General features: G+C 38.2%; 1 protein-coding gene across 1 annotated transcript in view; it reads left to right on the top strand.

Annotated features, from left to right (window-relative positions):
* The first annotated feature begins 849 nt into the window (after positions 1 to 849).
* Positions 850 to 21,128, top strand: part of LOC132536589 (WD repeat-containing and planar cell polarity effector protein fritz homolog) — a 45,507-nt gene continuing 25,228 nt past the window's right edge. The window contains exon 1 of the mRNA XM_060184669.1: positions 850 to 1,455. Within this exon, the coding sequence (XP_060040652.1) occupies positions 879 to 1,455 (577 nt within the window). The 5' untranslated portion in view covers positions 850 to 878. The remainder of the gene's footprint in view (positions 1,456 to 21,128) is intronic.

The raw sequence follows: 21,128 nt of genomic DNA, 5'->3' as shown, positions 1-21,128 counted from the left end.
CAATCCTTTATATCCTTTCTATTAGTAAGGTTTAGTGTTAACAATGCTGTTAACAGGAGTCGGGCGGTGGCGCAGTGGGTTAAGCACACGTGGCGCAAAGCACAGGGACTGGCGTAAGGATCCCGGTTCGGGGCCCCGGGTCCCACCTGCAGGGGAGTCACTTCACAGGCGGTGAAGCGGGTCTGCAGGTGTCTATCTTTCTCTCCCCCTCTCTCTCTGTCTTCCCCTCCTCTCTCCATTTCTCTCTGTCCTATCCAACAACAAAGCAACGTCAACAATGGCAATAATAATCGCAACGAGGCTGCAACAACTAGGGCAACAAGAAAAGGGAAAAATGACCTCCAGGAGCGGTGGATTCATGGTGCAGGCACCGAGCCCAGCAATAACCCTGGAGGAAAAAAAAAAAAAAACAATGCTGTTAACAGGCTTATAAATTTCTTCCTTTGCCTAACAATCAATTCTATTTTTGGTAAATAGTGCTGAACTAGAGAGAGTAGTAGGTAAGATAGAGATTGTAAATTCCTTAATTTATCCTTTAAAAATCAGTCTTCTGTTGATAGTATATTTAGATATTCTAATTATATTATTTTACTAAAATACTACCTCACCTGTTTTACGTATTGAGGGATATAGGTTTCTTAAAGTTATTTGCAACCTTTCTAAATCATAGTGTTATAATTATGCAGCTGTACTGTATAATATTCTTATGTGTTCCATGTGATATATATATATATAACTTATAGTATATATGCACATACCTGTGTATGTGTGGTTTTCAGTAGGATTTTAATAATCAGGCTTATGTATGACAGCTTTATCTGGATGTACTTGATATACTTTTTCAGATACTGAGTTCTGTCCGCACAGAATGGAACCCAATGGATGTTTGCTTTGGCACCAAGCAACCTTACCAGATAATCACAGTGGAACAGTCCATCAGTACAGACAAAGAGCACATGGTTGACAGCTGCACCTACGAATCTGTTCGGAACAAAATCCAGTGTATGTCAGTCACCAGGATACCACTGAAATCAAAGGCCATTAGCTGCTGCAGAAGTGTTGCTGAAGACAAACTGATTCTGGGCTGTGAAGATTCTTCAATAATTCTTTATGAAACTTACCGCAGAGTCACTCTCTTAGCCCAAGCTGAACTTTTACCTTCATTAATAAGCTGCCACCCAAGTGGTGCCATTCTGCTAGTTGGCAGTAATCAAGGAGAGCTGCAAATTTTTGATATGGCTCTATCTCCTATTAACACCCAACTCTTGGCTGAAGACCGCTCACCCAGGGAGACTCTGCAATTTAATAAATACTTTCATGTTTCCAGCAGTCTTGTTGAAATGCAGTGGATAGCTCCTCCAGTTGTATCTCAGAGACCTGAAAGTATGGAAATCTATAATCTCCTTTTCCTTAGATTTGACAGAGGACCTTTAGGTGTACTTTTATTTAAACTTGGTAAGTTAAGGAAATGGGTAAGTAAGTAAATCAAACTGGTTATGATGATGATAGTAAAATTAAGACAATAAAACTAGTATTGAGGCTATCAGTTTTCTTTTTTTTCAAACATTTCATAGTAAGAAGATATTGTAGATCATTTTGTAAAAGTAAAAGGAGCCGTGGATATTAAAGAATTATAAATTGTACTTACTGTGCCCTGTGATGAATAAAAAGCTTAATCATCCATAGTTGATTTGTCAAAATAAACTACTCAAACAATTCCTTAGGAAATAAGCACATGTATTATGCTAAGTTAAATAATCCATATGGAAATAGAAAAGCATTATATGATTTTATTTATATGTGGTAGAGAATAGATAGACTAAGTAAAAAACAGCATTAGTGTTTGGACTATGAATTTGGACTATTAGTGGTTGTCAAAAAGGAAGAAAGAAGACTGGGTTGTTAAGTTAGGTACGAATCAAGACAAAGAGATACACATGTTGATAGTCAATGATGTATACTTGAGATCTAGATAATGAACAGTGAAATGAAATTCAATAAAGTACTTTTTAAAAGTTTTCAAAAATAGCTATATAAATACGTAAAAGCACTTACTGTGTTTTTTTAAAGAATTCTATGTTGTGGATACTTTATAAAAAATTATTTTAGGTTATAGGGGCCCATTGCTTTCCAGATTGGAATTGTATTGAGTGTTTTAAAAGAAGAGAAATCAAATATTTAGAGTTTGCTAAAGATATTTGTATAACTAATCTTTTTTTCTGTCCAGACAAAAACTATCAACAGAACTTATCAATATAGGCATGGATCACTCAATGATGAGTTATTACTGAGAAATGCATTATTAAGCAGATTCATTGTTGTACAAATGCTAGTGTGTACTTACACAAAGCTAGATGGAATACCCTCTTACACATCTAGCCTGTGTATATAAAGATCACCACTATATATGTAGCCTGTCTTTGATTGAAGTATCCTATTGAAAGATGACTCCATACCAATTTTAACCAGAAAACATAAAAATTAAATCTTATTGTTATGACAGAATTTTTAATTTCTAATTTTATTTATGTATTTATTGTCACCAGAGTTATCTCTGAGGTTCAGTACCTGCACAATGAATCCACTGCTCCTGGTGGCCATTATTTCTCTCCCCCTCCACCCTTTGTTTAGTAAAACATAGAGAAATTGCGAGGGAAGGAAAAAGAGACACATTCAGTACTTGCTTCACTGCTCGTGAAGCTTACCCCCTCTAGATGGGGAGCAGGGCTTGAATCCAGGTCCTTGCACATGGTAATGTGTGCTTAACAAGGTGCACCACTGCCTGGCCCCTACTGTATTTTTGCATGATCAACTGTGTCCTGAAATATGGTATTCTTAAAGTAGATTCGTAGAATTTAATACTCTTTAGCGAACATAGCTTAGGTTTAAAAATCAGGTTTTCAAAAAATAATGGAGTCAGGCGGTAGCGCAGCAGGTTAAGCACACGTGGCGCAAAGCGCAAGGACTGGCTTAAGAATCCTGGTTCAAGTCCCTGGCTCCCCACCTATAGGGGAGTCACTTCACAGGTGGTGAAGCAGGTCTACAGGTGTCTCTCTCTCCCCCGTCTTCCCCTCCTCTCTCCATTTCTTTCTGTCCTATCCAACAATGAAGACATCAATAACAACAATAATAACTATAACAACACTGAAAAACAAGGGCAACAAGTAGATCAGAAGCAACCAATAGCACAGCTATATACAAGATACTGGGTACTGTACAGCAAACCCTAACAAAAGGACTTTTCAAAGTTAACCCAATTACCAAATAATGTGATGATAACATTAACTATCGATTGTCTTTTTGAACCCTTAAGACAGCAGGAACCTCACATCTCCACTATAGAGCCCCTACTTCCCCCAGTCCTGGAACCTTTGGATAGGGCCCACTTTCCCATATGCCTCTCCCAATCTATATCAAATAATATTGCATCTGCCGATCACAACCTAATCAACACAACGATGGCCACCTCAACATGCTTCACTTCAGACTGTGTCCAGAGACTTCACATGTGGAATGACAACCCTTCAGCTTCATTACTCTGGTGAGACCTTTCCTTTCATAGTATACTCTAATTCCATCTCAGGTGGTTCACTTTCTAACAAAGTCCCATAACCTAGATATACACCAGTTTCTGTGAGAGAGAGCATATGTTCACGCGTATCCATAAACTACTGCAAAATATATACCTGAAAGCAGAAGTACACTAGAGTTTGCAGTGAGTATCCCCCTAACACTTCCTCTCCACTATTCCAACCTTTGGGTCCATGATTGCTCAACAATTTGTTTGGCTTCGCATGTTAACTCTCTTTTCAGCCACCAGGTTCCAGATGTCATCAGGATGCCGGCCAGGCTTCCCTAGACTGAAGACCCCACCAATGTGTCCTGGAGCTCTGCTTCCCCAGAGAGCCACCCTACTAGGGAAAGAGAGAGGCAGACTGGGAGTATAGACCGACCAGTCAACATCCATGTTCAGCGGGGAAGCAATTACAGAAGCCAGACCTTCCACCTTCTACAACCCACAATGACCAGGGGTCCATGCTCCCAGAGGAATAGGGAGTGGGAAAGCTATCGGGGGTGGGGTGGGATATGGAGATTGGGTGGTGGGAATTGTGTGGAGTTGTACCCCTCCTACCCTATGGTTTTGTTAATTTATCCTTTCTTAAATTAAAAAAAAGGGAAAATTAAGTAAATACATATAAAAAATTAAAAATAAATAAATAATGAAAAAATAAAAATCCAAATTTTCATTGCATATTACGACTACTTGAAAACAGAAAAGTAAATACCTTTTCAAATCTTTTTCAAGATTTGATTTTGTGTACAGAATTGTTTTTAATGTAATTACTTGCCTCTACAATTGAATATATGAAATAAAAAATACAATTAAATGCATTTATAATGTAAATACAGTTCAAGAGCAATGTTTGGAATGCCATTTACTACTAAATAATCCAGTTATTGGCTGGAGAAATAGCTCACCAGATAGGGCATATATCATACTATGTATGTGGACCAGGTTCAAGCCCAGGTACTCATGGAGGTGACATGTTACCAAAGTGTCCTCCGTTACTGCAGTGTCACTCCTTTGCTCTCTGTCTCTCTATCTTAATGAAAAAGCAACCAATGAGTGGTAAAATCATGCATGTGTGAGGTACTGACTTGAAAAAAGTCCAGAGGTTCAGTAACTACCTGTTTTACAATTGTCTGTCCCTGTACATAATACTGATTAAAAGCACAAGTTAATCATTTTACGTTTCAGTTTAAATGTGCGTGCATGCATATACACCATTGTGTATACACACACACAGACAGACACACACACCTCTAATTTACCTAGTTTCCTATCAAATAGCCAGTTGTCTGCCCATATATACCTAGCTTTTCTTCAGCCCTTCTTGTATACCTGTTCACAATAGCTTTGCAAAAAGCACAGCTTTCTCTTCCTATCTCTAGCACATTTGTCTTCTTACTAAAGTAAACAGGCTTTCAATGTAGGGATTTAGAGGGCTTCCTGCTAATTGCCAACTTGTAAACTTAATTGGACTGTTTCCCTGGGCTCTGTTCCTAAATCAATTAAGCAATGAGTTGGCTGTCACCTTTTTTTCCCAAGAAGGTCTCTTGGAAGAGAATTACCCATTAGAAGTCAAGCCTTCAAATGAAAAGGTGATAGCTTTTGAAACTGACATTTATCATTAAAATTTTATTTTCAATAAAACAAGTTTTATACGTTATGGACATACTACAGAATCACAAACTCTTTTAAAGATCTAACTATGCAGTGAGTCTCCCATAAGAGTTTCCCCCAATTTTAATGTATTACTAGATATTTGTTTGTCAAAAATTACTTTTCCTGAGAAGAGTGAATTTCTTAACACAGTGGATTCCAGTTAATCGAATTTTAAAAGAAAACCCTATTTAAAGAACATATTTTTCTTAGGATCTACTATTAAATACATCCAAAAATTTTAATAACTTCTTAAATTAACACAGAGCTGATTCTGGGCATCTGTGTGGAATTTTCATGTATAATTCAAGTTACTGCATATATAAGCAGGTAGTTACATGTACAGTTTCCCCACTAAGGAGCATTTATGAGAGTTTCTTGTTTTGTTTTTTTTGCCCTCATAACAGATGCTTGTTATGCAAGGCTTTGGAAAGTTTGACATGAAAGGTGTAGCAAACAATGTAAGCAGTTGAGATAGATCATACTTTAAAATATTTTCATATGTTAACATTGCAGTGGTTTATGCTATTATGCAAAGATTTTTGTAGTCTTACTTTAGGTCAGCTAGTGTAAAGTTAAAGAAAAACTCTTCCAAGGTTATAACTGCCATTCTAAATTCTTATAATCACTTCACAATATGTTGAGAATTAGAAAGCTATTATAGTGTTATTAGAATATGAACATATTTTCCTCATGAGGGAACTTGAAGTGCCATCCTCCCACATGGAAGCCATATGTAACCACAATTCCTATACTTGACAGTCACCCATATTTCTACAAAGATTAAGATTAATTTTAGGAAAAGGTCTCAAGGTATACTACTCAGATACTAAGGCCTTCCTATTTTCATAAAACCTCTTACACATAGCACTGATCTTTTTGAAAGCAGATGATCACTTAGCTCTCTGCCCTCTTCAGAGGATCTCACAAGATAAATACTATACTATACGTCTCACCATCCTCTTATCCACCCACCCACCTACCTAACAAACTACTTTTCCACAGATTTCTTCCCTAAGATGCTGAAAAATGAGACCACCTTCTTGTCCAAGACTGCATCCACCACTGGTTTGCTCTGGGTCCTACGTTATTCTCTTAGATACCTTGATTTTATCACCTTCTTCACTGTATATCACAGATCTTAACACATCAGCAAACACAGACCCAAACCAAACTATAAAATGAACAAATGTATCCTTTCTTAAAACTGTTTCCTTTCTGTCCACCTTTTCATAGTTCTGCTTCCTCTGCATCTTCATTTCTGATCCATATCTCACTTGGAATTGGTCTTGAAAAAAAGCACCAGTGACTTCCTACTTGATACCTGTATTTTAAGTTTCTAGGTGACGTTTCAGCATTTGGCGATTGCTTTCTACTTTCATTGATTTCAGTCTCTGATTGTACTTGTGTTTTTTGATACCAGGTGCTGTCTTATTACCTTTTTATCCTCTTCTGCTTACTCATGAAAATGTCTACAATTTCTAGGCTTCCATTTTTTAGCTCTTATTTTATTTTTTAAGATTAAGGATGTAGAAATTTATTTGTGACTATACCTTGTATGCAAAAGAACTAAATTACTCTAGATTTAAGGTGACTTCTTTTCCTTCTTTGCCATACACAGTAACATTTTGCAAGGAGTCCCAATTTTAATAAAAATTGTGAGAAAGTTTATCTCTATTTTTTGCCTCTAGGGTTATCACTGGAGCTTGTTGCCTGCACTACAAATCCACTGCTCCTGGAGGCCATTTTTTCCCATTTTGTTGCCCCTGTTGTCACCCTTGTTGTTATTGTTGCTGTTGTATTTATTTAGATTGTTGTAGGATAAAACAGAGAAATTGAGAGAGGAGAGGAAGACGGGTAGAGAAAGATAGACACCTGCAGACCTGTTTCACAGCCTATGAGGTGACACACACACACACAAATACACACACACACCCCGCAGGTGGGGAGCCAGGGCCTGGAGCCTGGATCCTTTCGTCAGTTCTTGTGCTTCATGCCATGTGTGCTTAACCCCGCTGCTCTACGGTCTGGCCTAGGAGTTTATCTCTTTTTGGTATCTTAATATATCTCTACTTACCTACCTGCCATCCTATCTTATTTTTTATTTTTGATTCATTGTGGCTTACAAAATTTTGTAAGATTACAGGGTATAGCTCCATACCACACTCACCAGCACAGCCCTGTGTCCCCACCCTCACACTTTTCTCACAAAGTCTTAGAAACAGTTTGTTTGCTTCTGATTAGTTTTGTTTGCTTGATTACTTATTTGTTTGGCAAGTTAGTGTGCATCAGTTCTCTAGATTTTACATCTGAGGGAGACTGTTCAGTAGTTGTCTTTCATCTCTTTACTTATTTCACTAAATAGAATCACCTCCAGCTCCATCTATTTTATTCACAAGAACACAACAACATCCTTTTTGACTGCAGAGTAGTATTCCAAGGAGTCTGTATTCTATAACATCTTTATCCACTACTGTGTTTATGGGAATTTAGGCTGCCTCCACTCTTTGGCAATTGTGAATAATGCAGCAATGAACATAGGGGTGCATAGTTCTCTTTGAATTAGTGTTTGCATGTGCTTTAAATAAATGCCTATGAGTCGTATTGCTGGATCATAAAGGAATTCCATTTTTATTTATTTTTTTATTAGTCTTCCAAAGGAGCTGCACCTGTTTGCATTCAACCAGCAGTGTGTCAGAGTCCCTTTTCTCTACAACTTGCCATTTCCCATTTTTTGATGATGCCATTATCACAGGTGTGACACTAGATATTAGTGTAGTTTAATTTGCACTTCTCTAGTGATAAGTGAAATAGAACATATGTCTATGGGCCATGTGTATCTCTTTAGTAAGCTGTCCCTTCAGTTCTTTGGCCCACCATTTTATTGGGTTATTAATTTTTTTCTTTTTTAAAATTTATTTAAGAAAGGAGACATTAACAAAATCATAGGATGGGGGGTTACAACTCCACACAATTCCCGCCACCCAATCTCCATATCCCATCCCCTCCCCAATAGCTTTTCCATTCTCTATCCCTCTGGGAGCATGGACCCAGGGTCGTTGTGGGTTGCAGAAGGTGGGAGGTCTGGCTTCTGTGATTGCTTCCCCGGTGAACATGGGCATTGACTGGTCGATCCATACTCCCAGTCTGCCTCTCTCTTTCCCTAGTGGGGTGAGACTCTGGGGAAGTAGAGCTCCAGGACGCATTGGTGGGGTCTTCAGTCCAGGGAAGCCTGGCCGGCATCCTGATAGCATCTGGAACCTGGTGACTGAAAAGAGAGTTAACATACAAAGCTAAACAAATTGTTGAGCAATCATGGACCCAAAGGTTGGAATAGTGGAGATGAAGTGTTGGGGGGTACTCACTGCAAACTCTAGTGTACTACTGCTTTCAGGTATATATTTGCCCTAGTTTATGGATACGTGTGAACATATGCTCTATCTCCTGGAACGTGGTGTATATCTAGGTTTTGGGACTTTGTTAGGAAGGGAACCACCTGGGATGGAATTAGAGAATACTATGAAAGGAAAGGTCTCACCTGAGTGATGAAGCTGAAGGGTTCTCGTTCCACACCTGAAGTCTCTGGACACAGTCTGAAGTGAAGCATGCTGGGTGGCACTCGTTGCGTTGATTAGGTTGCAATCAGCAGATGCAATATTATTTGATAAGAATTGGGAGAAGCATATGGGAAAGTGGGCCCTACCCTAGGGTCCCAGGACTGGGGGACGTTTAGGCTCTATAGTGGAAATGGGAGGTTCCTGCTGTCTTAGGGTTCAAGAAGACAATGGATAGTTACTGTTATCATCACATTATTTGGTAATTGGATTAACTTTGTAAAGTCCCTTTGTTAGACATACAAATTTTTTCTTTTGTAGAGCTGTTCCAGTTCTTTATGGATGTTTTATATCACTTATTTGTTAGATGTGTAATATGCAAGTATCTTCTCCAGTAGGTTGCCTGCTTACCTTTCTATAATTTCCTTTTGTGTGTAGAAGCTTTTTAGTCTGATGCAGTCCCATTTATTTACTCTCAGTTTTACTTCCTGTGTCCATGGGATTGAGTCTCCAAATATATCTTTGATGTGAAGGTCCTGCAATGTTTCACCATTGTTTTCTTCTAAATTTTAGAGGTCTAGTATCCAAATATTTGCTCTATTTTTATTTGTTTATGGTGTTAAATTTTGATCTATTTTGACTTTTCTACATGTCCAATTTTCCCAGCACCATTTGTTGAAGAGACCTTCCTTACCTCATTGAATCATTTTGAATCATGGCCCCTTTGTCATATAGTAGGTGGCTGTTTATATGTGGGCTTATTTCCGGGATTTTGATACTATTCCATTATCCAAGTTTCCATTTTTATTCCAGTACCATGCTGCCTTAACTGCTATTGCATTATACTATAAACTGAAGTTTTGGAGCATGATGCCTCCATTCCCCCTCCCTTTTTTCCAGAAGTGTTTTGGCTATTCCTAGTTTTTTGTGGTTCCACACAAATTTTTGACAAGTTACTCATTTTATTGAAAATGCCATTGGGATCTTGATAGAGATTGCACTGAAACTATAGATTGCTTTTGATAGAATGATTATTTTAATGTTTATTCATCCATTCCAGGAACAAAGTGTTTTTCTATTTCTGTATGTCCTTTTCAGAGTCTTTTAACAAATTTCTATAGTTATTCTTGTAAAGGATATAGTTATCCTTCATATGCTCTGTGTGAGATTCACTCCAAGTTATTTTATCTTTTTGGGTTCAATTGTAAGTGGGATAAAGTTTTTCATTACCCTTGTTTGCCTGTATCTCATATTTATACAGAAATGCCATGGATTTATGTATATTGACTTTGTATTCTGCTACTTTACTGAATTTGTTATCTCCAGTAGTTTTTTAGTGGCATCTTTGGAATTCTTTGGGTAAATTATCATCTCATTAGCAAATTGTCATAGTTGATTTTTTTTCCCTTTCCAATCTGTATACCTTTGATATCTTTTATCAGATCATAGTGGCAAGGACCCCAAGTGTTATGTTGAATAATAGTGGTGATAGTGAAGATCGTTGTCTCATTCCTGAATATCGGAGGAAAGCTTTCAGCTTTTCCCCATTGAGAATGAGGTTACCTGTGGGTTTGTCATAAATGGTCTTTATTATGATTAGGACTTGTCCTTCTATTCCCAGTTTCTGGAAGGTTTTTTATCATAAATGGATGTAGGATCTTGTCAAGTGCCTTTTCAGAATCATTTGGTATGATCATGTGACTTTTCTCTTTATTTTTGTTAATATGGTGGATTACATTGATTAACTTACATTTGTTGAACCATCCCTGCATCCCAGGGATGAATATTACTTGGTCTTGGTGAAGTATTCTCGATATGTTGTTAGATTCAATTTGTTAAGCTTTTGTTGAACATTTTTTACATCAATGTTCATCAGAGATAAAGGTCTATAATTTTTTTTAGTAGAGTTCTTTCCTGCTTTGGGGATTAGAGTGATGCTTGCCCCATAGAACATGTTTTGGAGTCCTCTTAATTTTCTGGAATAGTTTGGGGAGAATAGGTGTGTGTGCTTCTTTGAAAGTCTTGTGGAATTTGTTAGTAAAGTTATCTGTGCCTAGGCTTTTATTCTTGGGAAGATTTCTGATGACTGATCCAATTTCTGTACTAGTGATTGACCTGTTCAAGCTATCGACACCATCTTGGGTTAAGCTTGGCAGGTGGTATGATTCTAGGAATGCATGCATTTCCTCTAGGTTGTCCAACTTATGTGCATAGAGATGTACATAATATTCATGTATTTTCTTTGTTTTTTAATTTAATTTAATTTGATAGGACAGAGGAATTGAGAGTGAAAGGGGAGATAGATAGACAGACAGACAGACAGACAGAAACCTACAACCCTGCTGTACTGCTTGTGAAGCTTCCACCCTGAAGGTAGGTACTGGGGGCTTGAACCCAGGTCCTTGTGCACTGTAATATATGCACCACAGCCTGGCATTTGTATTTTTCTTTGTATCTCCCTATCTTTGGTTGTAATATCATCTCTCTTATTCCTGATTTTTTATTTACATTTTTAAAATAATTTTATTAGTGATTTAATAATGATTGACAAGATTGTGGTATAAGAGGGGTAAAATTCCATAGTTTCCACCACCAGACTTCCATATCCCCTCCTCTCCATTGGAAGTTTCCCTATTCTTTATCCCTCTGAAAGTATGGACCAAAGATCTTTATGGGGCACAGAAGGTGGAAGGTCTGGCTTCTATAACTGCTTCTCCGCTGGACATGGTGTTGACAGGCCAATCCATATTCCCAGCCTGTTTCTCTCTCTCTTGCTTTTTGTGAATCTATCCAGTAGCTAATCTATTTTACTTACCCTTTTGAAGAACCAGCTATTGTTTTCATTAATCTTTTGGATAATCTTTCTGGCTTCTATTTTATTAATTTCTGCTATAGTTTTGACTACTTCCTTCATCCTATTGACTTTGGGCTCTCTTTGCTGCTCCTTTTCTAGTTGGTTCAGTTATGATGTTAAATACCTTCACTGTTTGATAATGTCATCCTGCATAGCTATAAACTTAATTTTTAAAATTTTTTTATTTATAAAAAGGAAACATTGACAAAACCATAGGATAAGAGGATACAGCTTTGCACAATTCCCACCACCAGAACTTTGTATCCCATCCCCTCCCCCTGTTAGCTTTCCTATTCTTTAACCCTCTGGGAGCATGGACCCAAGGTCATTGTGGGTTGCAGAAGGTGGAAGGTCTGGCTTCTGTAATTGCTTCCCTGCTGAACATGGGCGTTGACAGGTTGATCCATACTCCCGGCCTGATAGACAATTTTTAATTATTTTTAATTTTAATTTTTAAGTTTTGCTTTTTTTTTTTTTCAGTGACCCTGACATTGTCAGAGATTGAACTCAGGACCACAGATTGAAAGTTTAACATTTTATTTATCTTGCCACCTCCTGGGGCTCATAGTGAGTTTTTACGAGTGATAAAGAGGCAAGTAAGGCATAACTCAGGCACAAATGGTGCTAGGGATCAATATCAGAATGTCATGTTTTCTTTATTTTTTTCAGCTCTGGCTTATAGTGGTATGAGGGATTAAACCTAGGACCTTGGAACCTTAGGCACGACAGTCTGTTGGCATAATGGTTATGCTATCTCTCCTGCCTAGAACATCATGCTTTCAAGTCTGGTCCTTTAGCCACTGTGCCACCTCCTAGTGACTTGAAGTTAAATAACTTCATGTGATTGTTTGCCACATATCCTTTCTGATGAAATAATCTTCATCTCTTTTGCCCAAATTTATTATTTAATTTTTACCACCAGTGTTACCATTGGAACTTTATCATGACTTTGCCACTCCCAGAGGGAGAGAGAAAGAGACACCTGTAGACGTGCTTTACCAATTGGAAAGCCTCCACCCCTGCAGGTGGGGGCTCCAACCCAGGTCCTTGTACTTAGTACTGTGTGTACTTAACAGGGTATACCTCTGCCCATCCCTCTTAATTTCAAAATATTTTTCTAATTTACATTGACATCTTTAATTTACCCATAGATGAATTAGAGGAATATTGATTTATTTCTCCAGGGTTTTCTAGGTATCTTTCAGTATTGATAATTACCCATAGATAAATTAGAGGAATATTGATTTATTTCTCCAGGGTTTTCTAGGTATCTTTCAGTATTGATAATCTTAAGTGTTAATTTTGTTGTGGCCAGAGAACTACTATATATTCTTTCTCTCCCTCTTTTCCTCTCCCCCTTTACCTTCTTTGAAGATGGAGAAAGAGAAGTAGAGAGAGAGTGAGAGGCCATAGCACTGAAATTTCCTTCAGTTTAGTGGGAGCCAGGCTTGACCCTGGGTCATGTACATGGCATACTAGCACACTATCCAAGTGAACTATTTTTCCAGCCCTGTATAACCTCAAAACATTTAAATTTATTGAGACTTGTTTTATCACTAGTTATGTTCCATTAAAAGAATGTGTATTCTGTTGTCTTAGGTGAAGTGTTTTAGAAATTTTAGCTGGGGTGAGGGGGAAAATGTCAGGCCTGCTGGGCAGATAGCTTGGTAACTATGCAAAAGAGTCATGCCTGAGGTTCCATGTGCCTGGGTTCAATCCCTGGCACTGCCATATGCCATAATAGCTACCAAGCAAAAGCTGAGCAGTGCTCTGGAGTGTGTGTAGGTGTGTGTGTCCTTCTATCTCTCATTAAAATGAATTGAAATTTTAGAAAAGAAATGTCATGTCAAAATTATTGATTTTTCAAGTGTTTATTCTATTTATTTATTAATAAGAAAGATAGGAGAGAGAGAGAAAGAACCAGACATCACTCTGGTACATGTGCTGCCGGGGACCGAACTCAAGACCTTATGCTTGAGAGTCTAGTGCCTTAGCCACTGCACCACTCCCAGACCACATATTCTTTTTTATTTGTATAATTTTTATTTATAAAATGGAAACACTGACAAAACACTATGATAAGAGGGGTACAGTTCCACACAGTTCTCACCACCAGAACTCTATATACCATCTTCTCCCTGAAAGTTTTCCTGTTCTTTATCCCTCTGGGAGTATGGACCCAGGGTCATTATGGGAGGTGCAGAAGGTGGAAGGTCTGTCTTTTGTAACTGCTTCCCCACTGAACATGACCATTGACAGGTTGATCCATACTCCCAGCCTGTCTCTTTTCCTCGTAGGGCAGGGATCTGGGGAAGTGAGGCTCTAGGACACACTGGTGGAGTCAGTCGTCTGTGTATCTTTTTTTTTTTTTTGATATTTATTTATTCATGAGAAAGACAGGAGGAGAGAGAGAAAGAACCAGACGTCACTCTGGTACATATGCTGCTGGGGATTGAACTCAGGACCTCATGCTTGAGAGTCCACTGCTTTATCTACTACACCACCTCGCGGAGCACTGTGTATCTTTTTAATGACTGCATTTCTTTCTCTCTCTCTCTTTTTTTTTTTTTTTTTTTGTCTCCAGGGTTATTGCTGGGGCTCAGTACCTGCACCATGAATCCACTGCTCCTGGAGGCTATTTTTCCCATTTTGTTGCTCTCGTTGGTACCCTTCTTGTTGTTCTTATTGCTCTTATTGTTGGATAGGACAGAGAGAAGTTGAGAGAGGAGGGGAAGACGGGGAGAGAAAGACAGACACCTTCAGACCTGCTTCACTGCCTGTCAATTGACCCCCCTGCAGGTAGGAAGCCTGGGGCTCGAACTGGAATCCTTAAGCTGGTCTTTGCACTTCTGCGGAATGTGCACTTAACCTGTTGTGCTACTGCCCAGCCCCCTAATGACTGCATTTTAACATGGTCTGTATCACTTTTTGAATAACTGTGAGCTTTTATTCTTAGTTATTCATCTTGCACATGTGTTGCATAGGCAGTAGAAAGTCAGTCAGTTGCAACTAGTGGTTGCTCAGTGGTCAGAGCACAAAACTTGGCATGCATAAGGCCCTGTGTTCTGTCCCCACACTCTGTGTGCCAGAGCTATGTTTCGATTACTCTCCTCCATCCATGAAATTAATATGTAAGCTTTTAACAAGAACAGAATCAAGAGGTTGTGTATATTTTCAGTTTCCTTCTATTAATATCTCCTGTCAAGGAACCAGCCTGATTTATGAGAACCTCCAGTGCAGATCCAAATATTTGTTGATTCTCCCAACATAGAAAGAATTATAAAGTTTTACTACCTAGTATAATCAGGGCAATTCCTCAAATTCCCTATCAAGTTGAATCTTGTAAGATGTAGCAGAAGTTTTCATTTTCATGTGACAAAATTAGTATGAAGAATCTTGGCATCTTTCTCATAAACTAATATATTTTAAAATCCTGAAACTTATAACTATTTCAGTTAAATAATTATGATAGTAATGAAATGAATTGTAGTAATAGTTTATATATTTCACAGATTAAAAAAGTAATTTTACATGCACTTAGCTTTATGATTATATAAAAAATTGTCATTTTTTAAAAATTAATAAGCATTGGCTGAAGAAAAAAGACTTCATTGCCATTTAAAGAAGACTACCAACACTGCCTAGGCCCTAGTGCAACTGTTATACTTACAGAGTCATTCTAAGTTTCAAATGACATCCACCACCTTCAAAAGATGACAAAATAAAACTGGAACAGTCATTCCTCAGTAGTGTGCTCTTGTTTCTTTAGGACTAGAAGTGGATTTCCTTTCTTTTTAGAAGGGTAGGCATTTGTATTGTGTCAAGATATTTTACAGTAAAAGTTAAGTGCAAGGAGACTTGATATCAACATTAATCTTACAGCCTGTCAGCCACCAAGCTGCAAACACTATCATGATGCCATCCTGACTTCCATGGGCAGGTGACCTCACCTGTGTGTCTTGGAATCCCAGCTCTCCAAGGCCTTACCCACTAGGGAAAAATAGAAACAGGCTGGGGGTATGGATATACTTGCCCACATCCATGTCCAATAGAAAAGCAACTACAAAAGCAAGACTTCCCACCTTCTCCATCCATACTCCCAGAGGGATAAAGAATAGGGAAGCTCCCAGTGGAGGGGATGGGACATAGAATTCTGGTGGTGGGAACTGTGTGGAATTATACCCCTATCATCTTATAATCTTATCAATCATTATTAAATTGCTAATAAAAAATTTAAAAAGATTAATACTCATCATTTAACTAAAAAAAAGAGAAGTCTCTAAATGTCAGTATACAGTATAGATATATTGAAATGTACTGTGAATCAATTTTAGCATGTGTATTATAAAGATATGCATTTATTTAGTCATTTATATCTCCCATTATCCATCTCAATGACCGAACACATGGAACTAAAGACTAGATGCATCTCAGAGCTAAGGATATTTGTCAGTATAAATGTTGCTCTCATCAAAACCCTGTCTATAAATGTACGACAGAGGCCTAACCACTGATAGGGCAAGTAAGGTTAGCTATTTCTTATGATACATTCTTCTTATGTTCATTCACTTTTAGTCTAATTTGATTATGTGAAGTATGAATTAGTTAATCGATGTTGAATTATAAGTATAAACTAAGTGACTTCAACACAAAACCATATTTTTCTTGAACCTCCCCAAATCTCATTTATTCTTATTCATAATTTTGTTTATTAATAGTTTGTTACAAGAATATAAGATTACAATGTACAGTTCTATACCATACCCATCACCAAATTTCTGTATCCCCACCCTCCAAACCCACAAGATAACTACCATAGTTCTCACAAGTCTTACAAACATTTTGCTTGTTTCTGTTTTGTTTGAATGGCAAGTTTATGTAAATGAGACCTGTAAATTCCAAATAAGAATGAAACCATCAGGTAGTTTGTCTTTCAACTCTCTATTTATTTTGCTAAGCATTATCACCTCCAGTTCAATCCATTTTGTCACATAGGACACAATAAAATCTTTTTTGATTGCAGAGTAGTATTCCGTGGAATATATATCCCATAACTTCTTTTTTTATTTATTTTATTTTCTTAAACCAGAGTACTGCTCAGCTCTGGTTTATGGTGAATTGAACCTGGGACTTTGGAGCCTCAGGCATGAGAGTCCCTTTGCATAACCATTATGCTGTCTACCCCCCACAAGCTTTAGCTAGTCATCTGTTGATAGGTATTTAGGATTCTTCCACTCTTTGCATATTGATAATAATGCAGCTATGAACATAGAGGTACTTATGTCTCTTCTAATTACTCTTTGAGTATCCACTGGATAAATGCCTAAGATCATAAGGTACTTTATTTTTATTTGTTGAACTCTCCATACAGTCTTCCAAAGGGCTGTACCAGTTTGCATTCCCATCAACAGTGTAGCAAAGTTCTTTTTTCTCCACAACCTCTCCAATATCTGTCACTTCCTGGTTTGTTGAGGTGTGAGATGGTATCTCAGTGTAATTTTAATTTTCATTTCTCTGGTAAATGAAGTGGAGCATTTATTCATTTGTCAGTGGGCCATCTGTATCTCTTCTTTAGAAAACTTTCTTTGGCTCACTTTTTTATTGGATTATTCTTGCTTTTGTTAATCTGTACCAATTTTGTATACATGTTTGCTATCAGATGTGTGATGTGTAAATATCTTCTCCCATTTACTAGGTTGCTTGGTTATCCTTGTGTAGTTTGCTTTTGATGTATAGAAGCTCGTTAGTTTCATGCAATACCATTTATTTACTCTTATTTTCATTTCCTATGCCCATGGAATTGAGTCTCCAAATACATATTTTATGTGAAAGTCCTCCAAAGTTTCCCCCCGACATTTTCTTATATAAGTTTTAGAGTTTCTTATCTAATATCTAAATCTTTAACCCATTTTGATTTGTGTATGGTGTTAGGTATTATTAGTCTTGTTTCACTTTTTCTACATGTGGCTATCCCATTTTCCCAGCACCATGTGTTGAAGAGACCTTCTTTACCCCATTGAATGGTTTTAGCCCATTTATCATAGAGAGGTGGTTGTATATGTGTGAGTTCATTTCTGGGCTTTTAATTTTGCTTCATTGATCCAAGTTTCATTTTTATTCCATTACAATGCTGTTTTGATTGCTACTGCTTTGTAGTATAAACTACAAAATGCTTCAGCAGTTCATGGCCTTTTGTGGTTCCACACAATTTTTTTTTAATTTTTATTTATAAAAAGGGAACACTGACAAAAACCATAGGATGAGAGGGGTACAACTCCACACAGTTCCCACCACCAGAACCCCATATCCCATCCCCTCCTCTGATAGCTTCTCTATTTTTTATCCCTCTGGGAGTATGGACCCCAGGTCATTATGGGATGCAGAAGGTCTAAACATGGGCATTGACAGGTCAATCCATTCTCCCAGCCTGTCTCTTTCCCTAGTGGGGCAGACTCTGGGGAAACGGGGCTCCAGGACACATTGGTGAGGTCATCTGCCCAGGGAGGTCCAGTTGGCATCATGGTACCATCTGGAACCTGGTGGATGAAAGGAGTTAACATATAAAGCCAAACAAATTGTTGACTAATCATAAACATAAAGTCTGGAATACTACAGATGAAGATTTTGGGGTCTCCGTTTTGTAGATAGCTAGTAGGCATATTTTAGTTATATTCCAAAGGGCCCATGACTATGCTAGTTTTTTTTTTTTTTTTTTTACAATTTTTAGTCTTACATGCTTAGATTGAAGGAACATATACTTAGAGCTATACTATAGTCTATGCATCAAAAAGTTTGAGACATGAGGGTCAGGTGGTAGCGCAGCGGGTTAAGTGCAGGTGGCACAAAGCACAAGGACTAACGTAAGGATCCTGGTTTGAGCCCCTGGCTCCCCATCTGCAGGGGAGTCGCTTCACAGGCAGTGAAGCAGGTCTGCAGGTGTCTATCTTTCTCTCCCTCCTCTGTCTTCCCCTCCTCTCCATTTCTTTCTCTCATCCAACAACGAACAACATCAACAACAATCATAACCACAACAAGTCTACAACAACAAGGGCAAAAAGGGGGAAACAAAATGGCTTCCAGGAGCAGTGGAATCATGGTGCAGGTACTGAGTCCCAGCAATTACCCTGGGGGCAAAAAAAAAAAGTTTGAGACATTCAGTCCACTTTCCCCCTCTCATATTAATTAGTGATTTGTGAGACTAAGTTAATAGGAGTGTACATCAACACCATTCCCACCACCAAAAATCTTTGTCCCTCCCTCCCTAACCCCCAACCCTGCAGTGAAACTAAATGTCTACCCTCACCTCCACCAAGAGATTTTTACTTTAGTGCCATACTCCAAAGTTGACTGATTCAATTTCTAAACTATTGATTGGCTTGTTTAAGCTATCTACGTACTCCTGGGTTAGGTGTAGCAGGTGGGATGATACTAGGAATTCATTCATTTTATCTAGGTTGTCCGATTTATTCCCTTAGAGATGTTCATAGTATTCATGTATGATTCTTTGTATCTCCCCATTTTCAGTTGTGATCTTACCTCTCGTTCCTGATTTTTTTAATAAACTTTTAAAAATATTTATTTATTCCCTTTTGTTAGCCTTATTGTTTTATTGTTGTAGTTATTGATGTTGTCATTGTTGGATAGGACAGAGACAGGGGAAGACAAAGAGGTGGAGAGAAAGACACCTGCAGACTTGCTTCACCACTTGTGAAGTGACTCCCCTGCAGGTGGATAGCTGGGGGCTTGAACTGGGATCCATATGCATGCAGGTCCTTGCACTTTTGCGCCGTGAGTGCTTAACCTGTTGCGCTACCGCCTGACTCCCTCCTGGTTTTATTTTATCATAGCTTTCTCTCTTTATATTTTTGTGAGCATAGCCAGTGGTTTATCTATTTTATTTATCCTTTCAGAGAACCAGCTCTTCATTTCATTAATTTTTTGAATCATAGTTCATTAATTTCTGCTCATATTTTGACTGTTTCCTTTTTCGTACTGACTTTTGGGTCTCTTAGTTGCTTTTGCATTCCTCCCCCCCCTTTTTTTTTCTCTGGAGTTATTGCTGGGGCTAGGTGCCTGCTCTATAAATCCATTGCTTCTGGCAGCCTTTTGTTTGTTACTGGGTAGGACAGAGAAAAATTAGAGAGGAAGAGGAGACAGGGAGACAAAAATTGATACCTGTAGCCCTGCCTCACAGCTTAAGAAGCTTCCTCCCTGCAGATGGGGAGCTGGTGGCTCAGACCTGGATCTTTGTTCAGGTCCTTGCACTTAGTACTATGTGTGCTTAACCGGGTGTGCCACTGCCCAGCCTTTTGTTGCTCTTTTTCTAATTGGCATATTTATGATGTTAGGTAGCTTACTTGAGATCTTCGCTGTGTTGTTACGGGCCTGTATTGCTCTAAACTTCCCTCTTGGTAGCTTTTACTGCACTCCCGCGGATATGGTAGTTGCTCTTTGTTTCCATTGTTCTCCAAGTAATTTTCTATTTCTCTTTTGATTTCTTCATTGACCCAGGTATTACTCAGAAGTGTATTGTTCAGTCTCCATAGTTTGGGTGTTTTTGTTTTGTTAGTATGTTTTTGTCACCTCAATGCCTCAGAAAAGATACCTTTTATGATGTCAATATTCCTGTATGTATTAAGGCTATTTTTGTGTTCCAACACATGATCGATCTTTGAGAATGTCATGTTCACTTGAAAATAATGTATATTCTTTTCTGAGGGATGAAAGGTTCTGAATATATCTGTTAAGCTCATCTCATCTATGACTTCATTTGATGCCTCTATTTCCTTGGTTTTTTTTTTTTTTTTTTTTGTCCTGTTGAGCTGTCTTTTTCTTAAGTGGTGTCTTGAGGTCTCTAACTAATACTATGCTGCTGTTGATGTCTGCCTTAAGGTCAGTAAGTACTTTTTTTTTTACATGTTTTGGTGCATGCATATCAGGAGCATATAAAAGATGGTTATGTCTTTCTGTTGAATTTATCATCAGACCACTATGTAGTGTCCATGTCTGTCACTTTTCACCTTCTTTACCTAAAAGTCTAATTTAGCTGAGATTAGAATAGCTCTTTTGTTTGCATTATTGGCTTAGAATACCTTTTTCCAACCTGTCACCCAGAGCTTCTGTTTGTGTTTCTTTTGGATAGAGACTCAGAATAGACAGGTCTTGCTTTTTATTCTTTTTCTTCCCTGTAGGCTATGGGAGCCTGAGGGCTTTTAAACTATAAGTAGTCTTCTTAGCTTAATCACTGACTCCTGACCAAGAGATAAAGCAGGGTGGGGCAGAGATAATCCAGTGGTTATGCAAAGAGACTCTCTCACAGCCTCACCTCTAGGCCACCAGGGTATAGATCTTCTCCTGAGTTTCCTCCTTAGTTCTCTGCCCCTTGGTGTCAGCACAGGGCCTCCTCCCCCACTGCTCCAGATTCTGAGGGCAATAGCAATGGAGACTCATAGTTACATTTTGTGAGTCTTAGGGGAGTCCTCTCCACCCTTCTGCA

This window comes from Erinaceus europaeus, unplaced genomic scaffold (genome assembly GCF_950295315.1).
Source record: "Erinaceus europaeus unplaced genomic scaffold, mEriEur2.1 scaffold_742, whole genome shotgun sequence".
Lineage (NCBI taxonomy): Eukaryota > Metazoa > Chordata > Mammalia > Eulipotyphla > Erinaceidae > Erinaceus > Erinaceus europaeus.
Note: the sequence above shows the minus strand (reverse complement) of the source record. Positions and strands in the feature narration are given on the sequence as shown.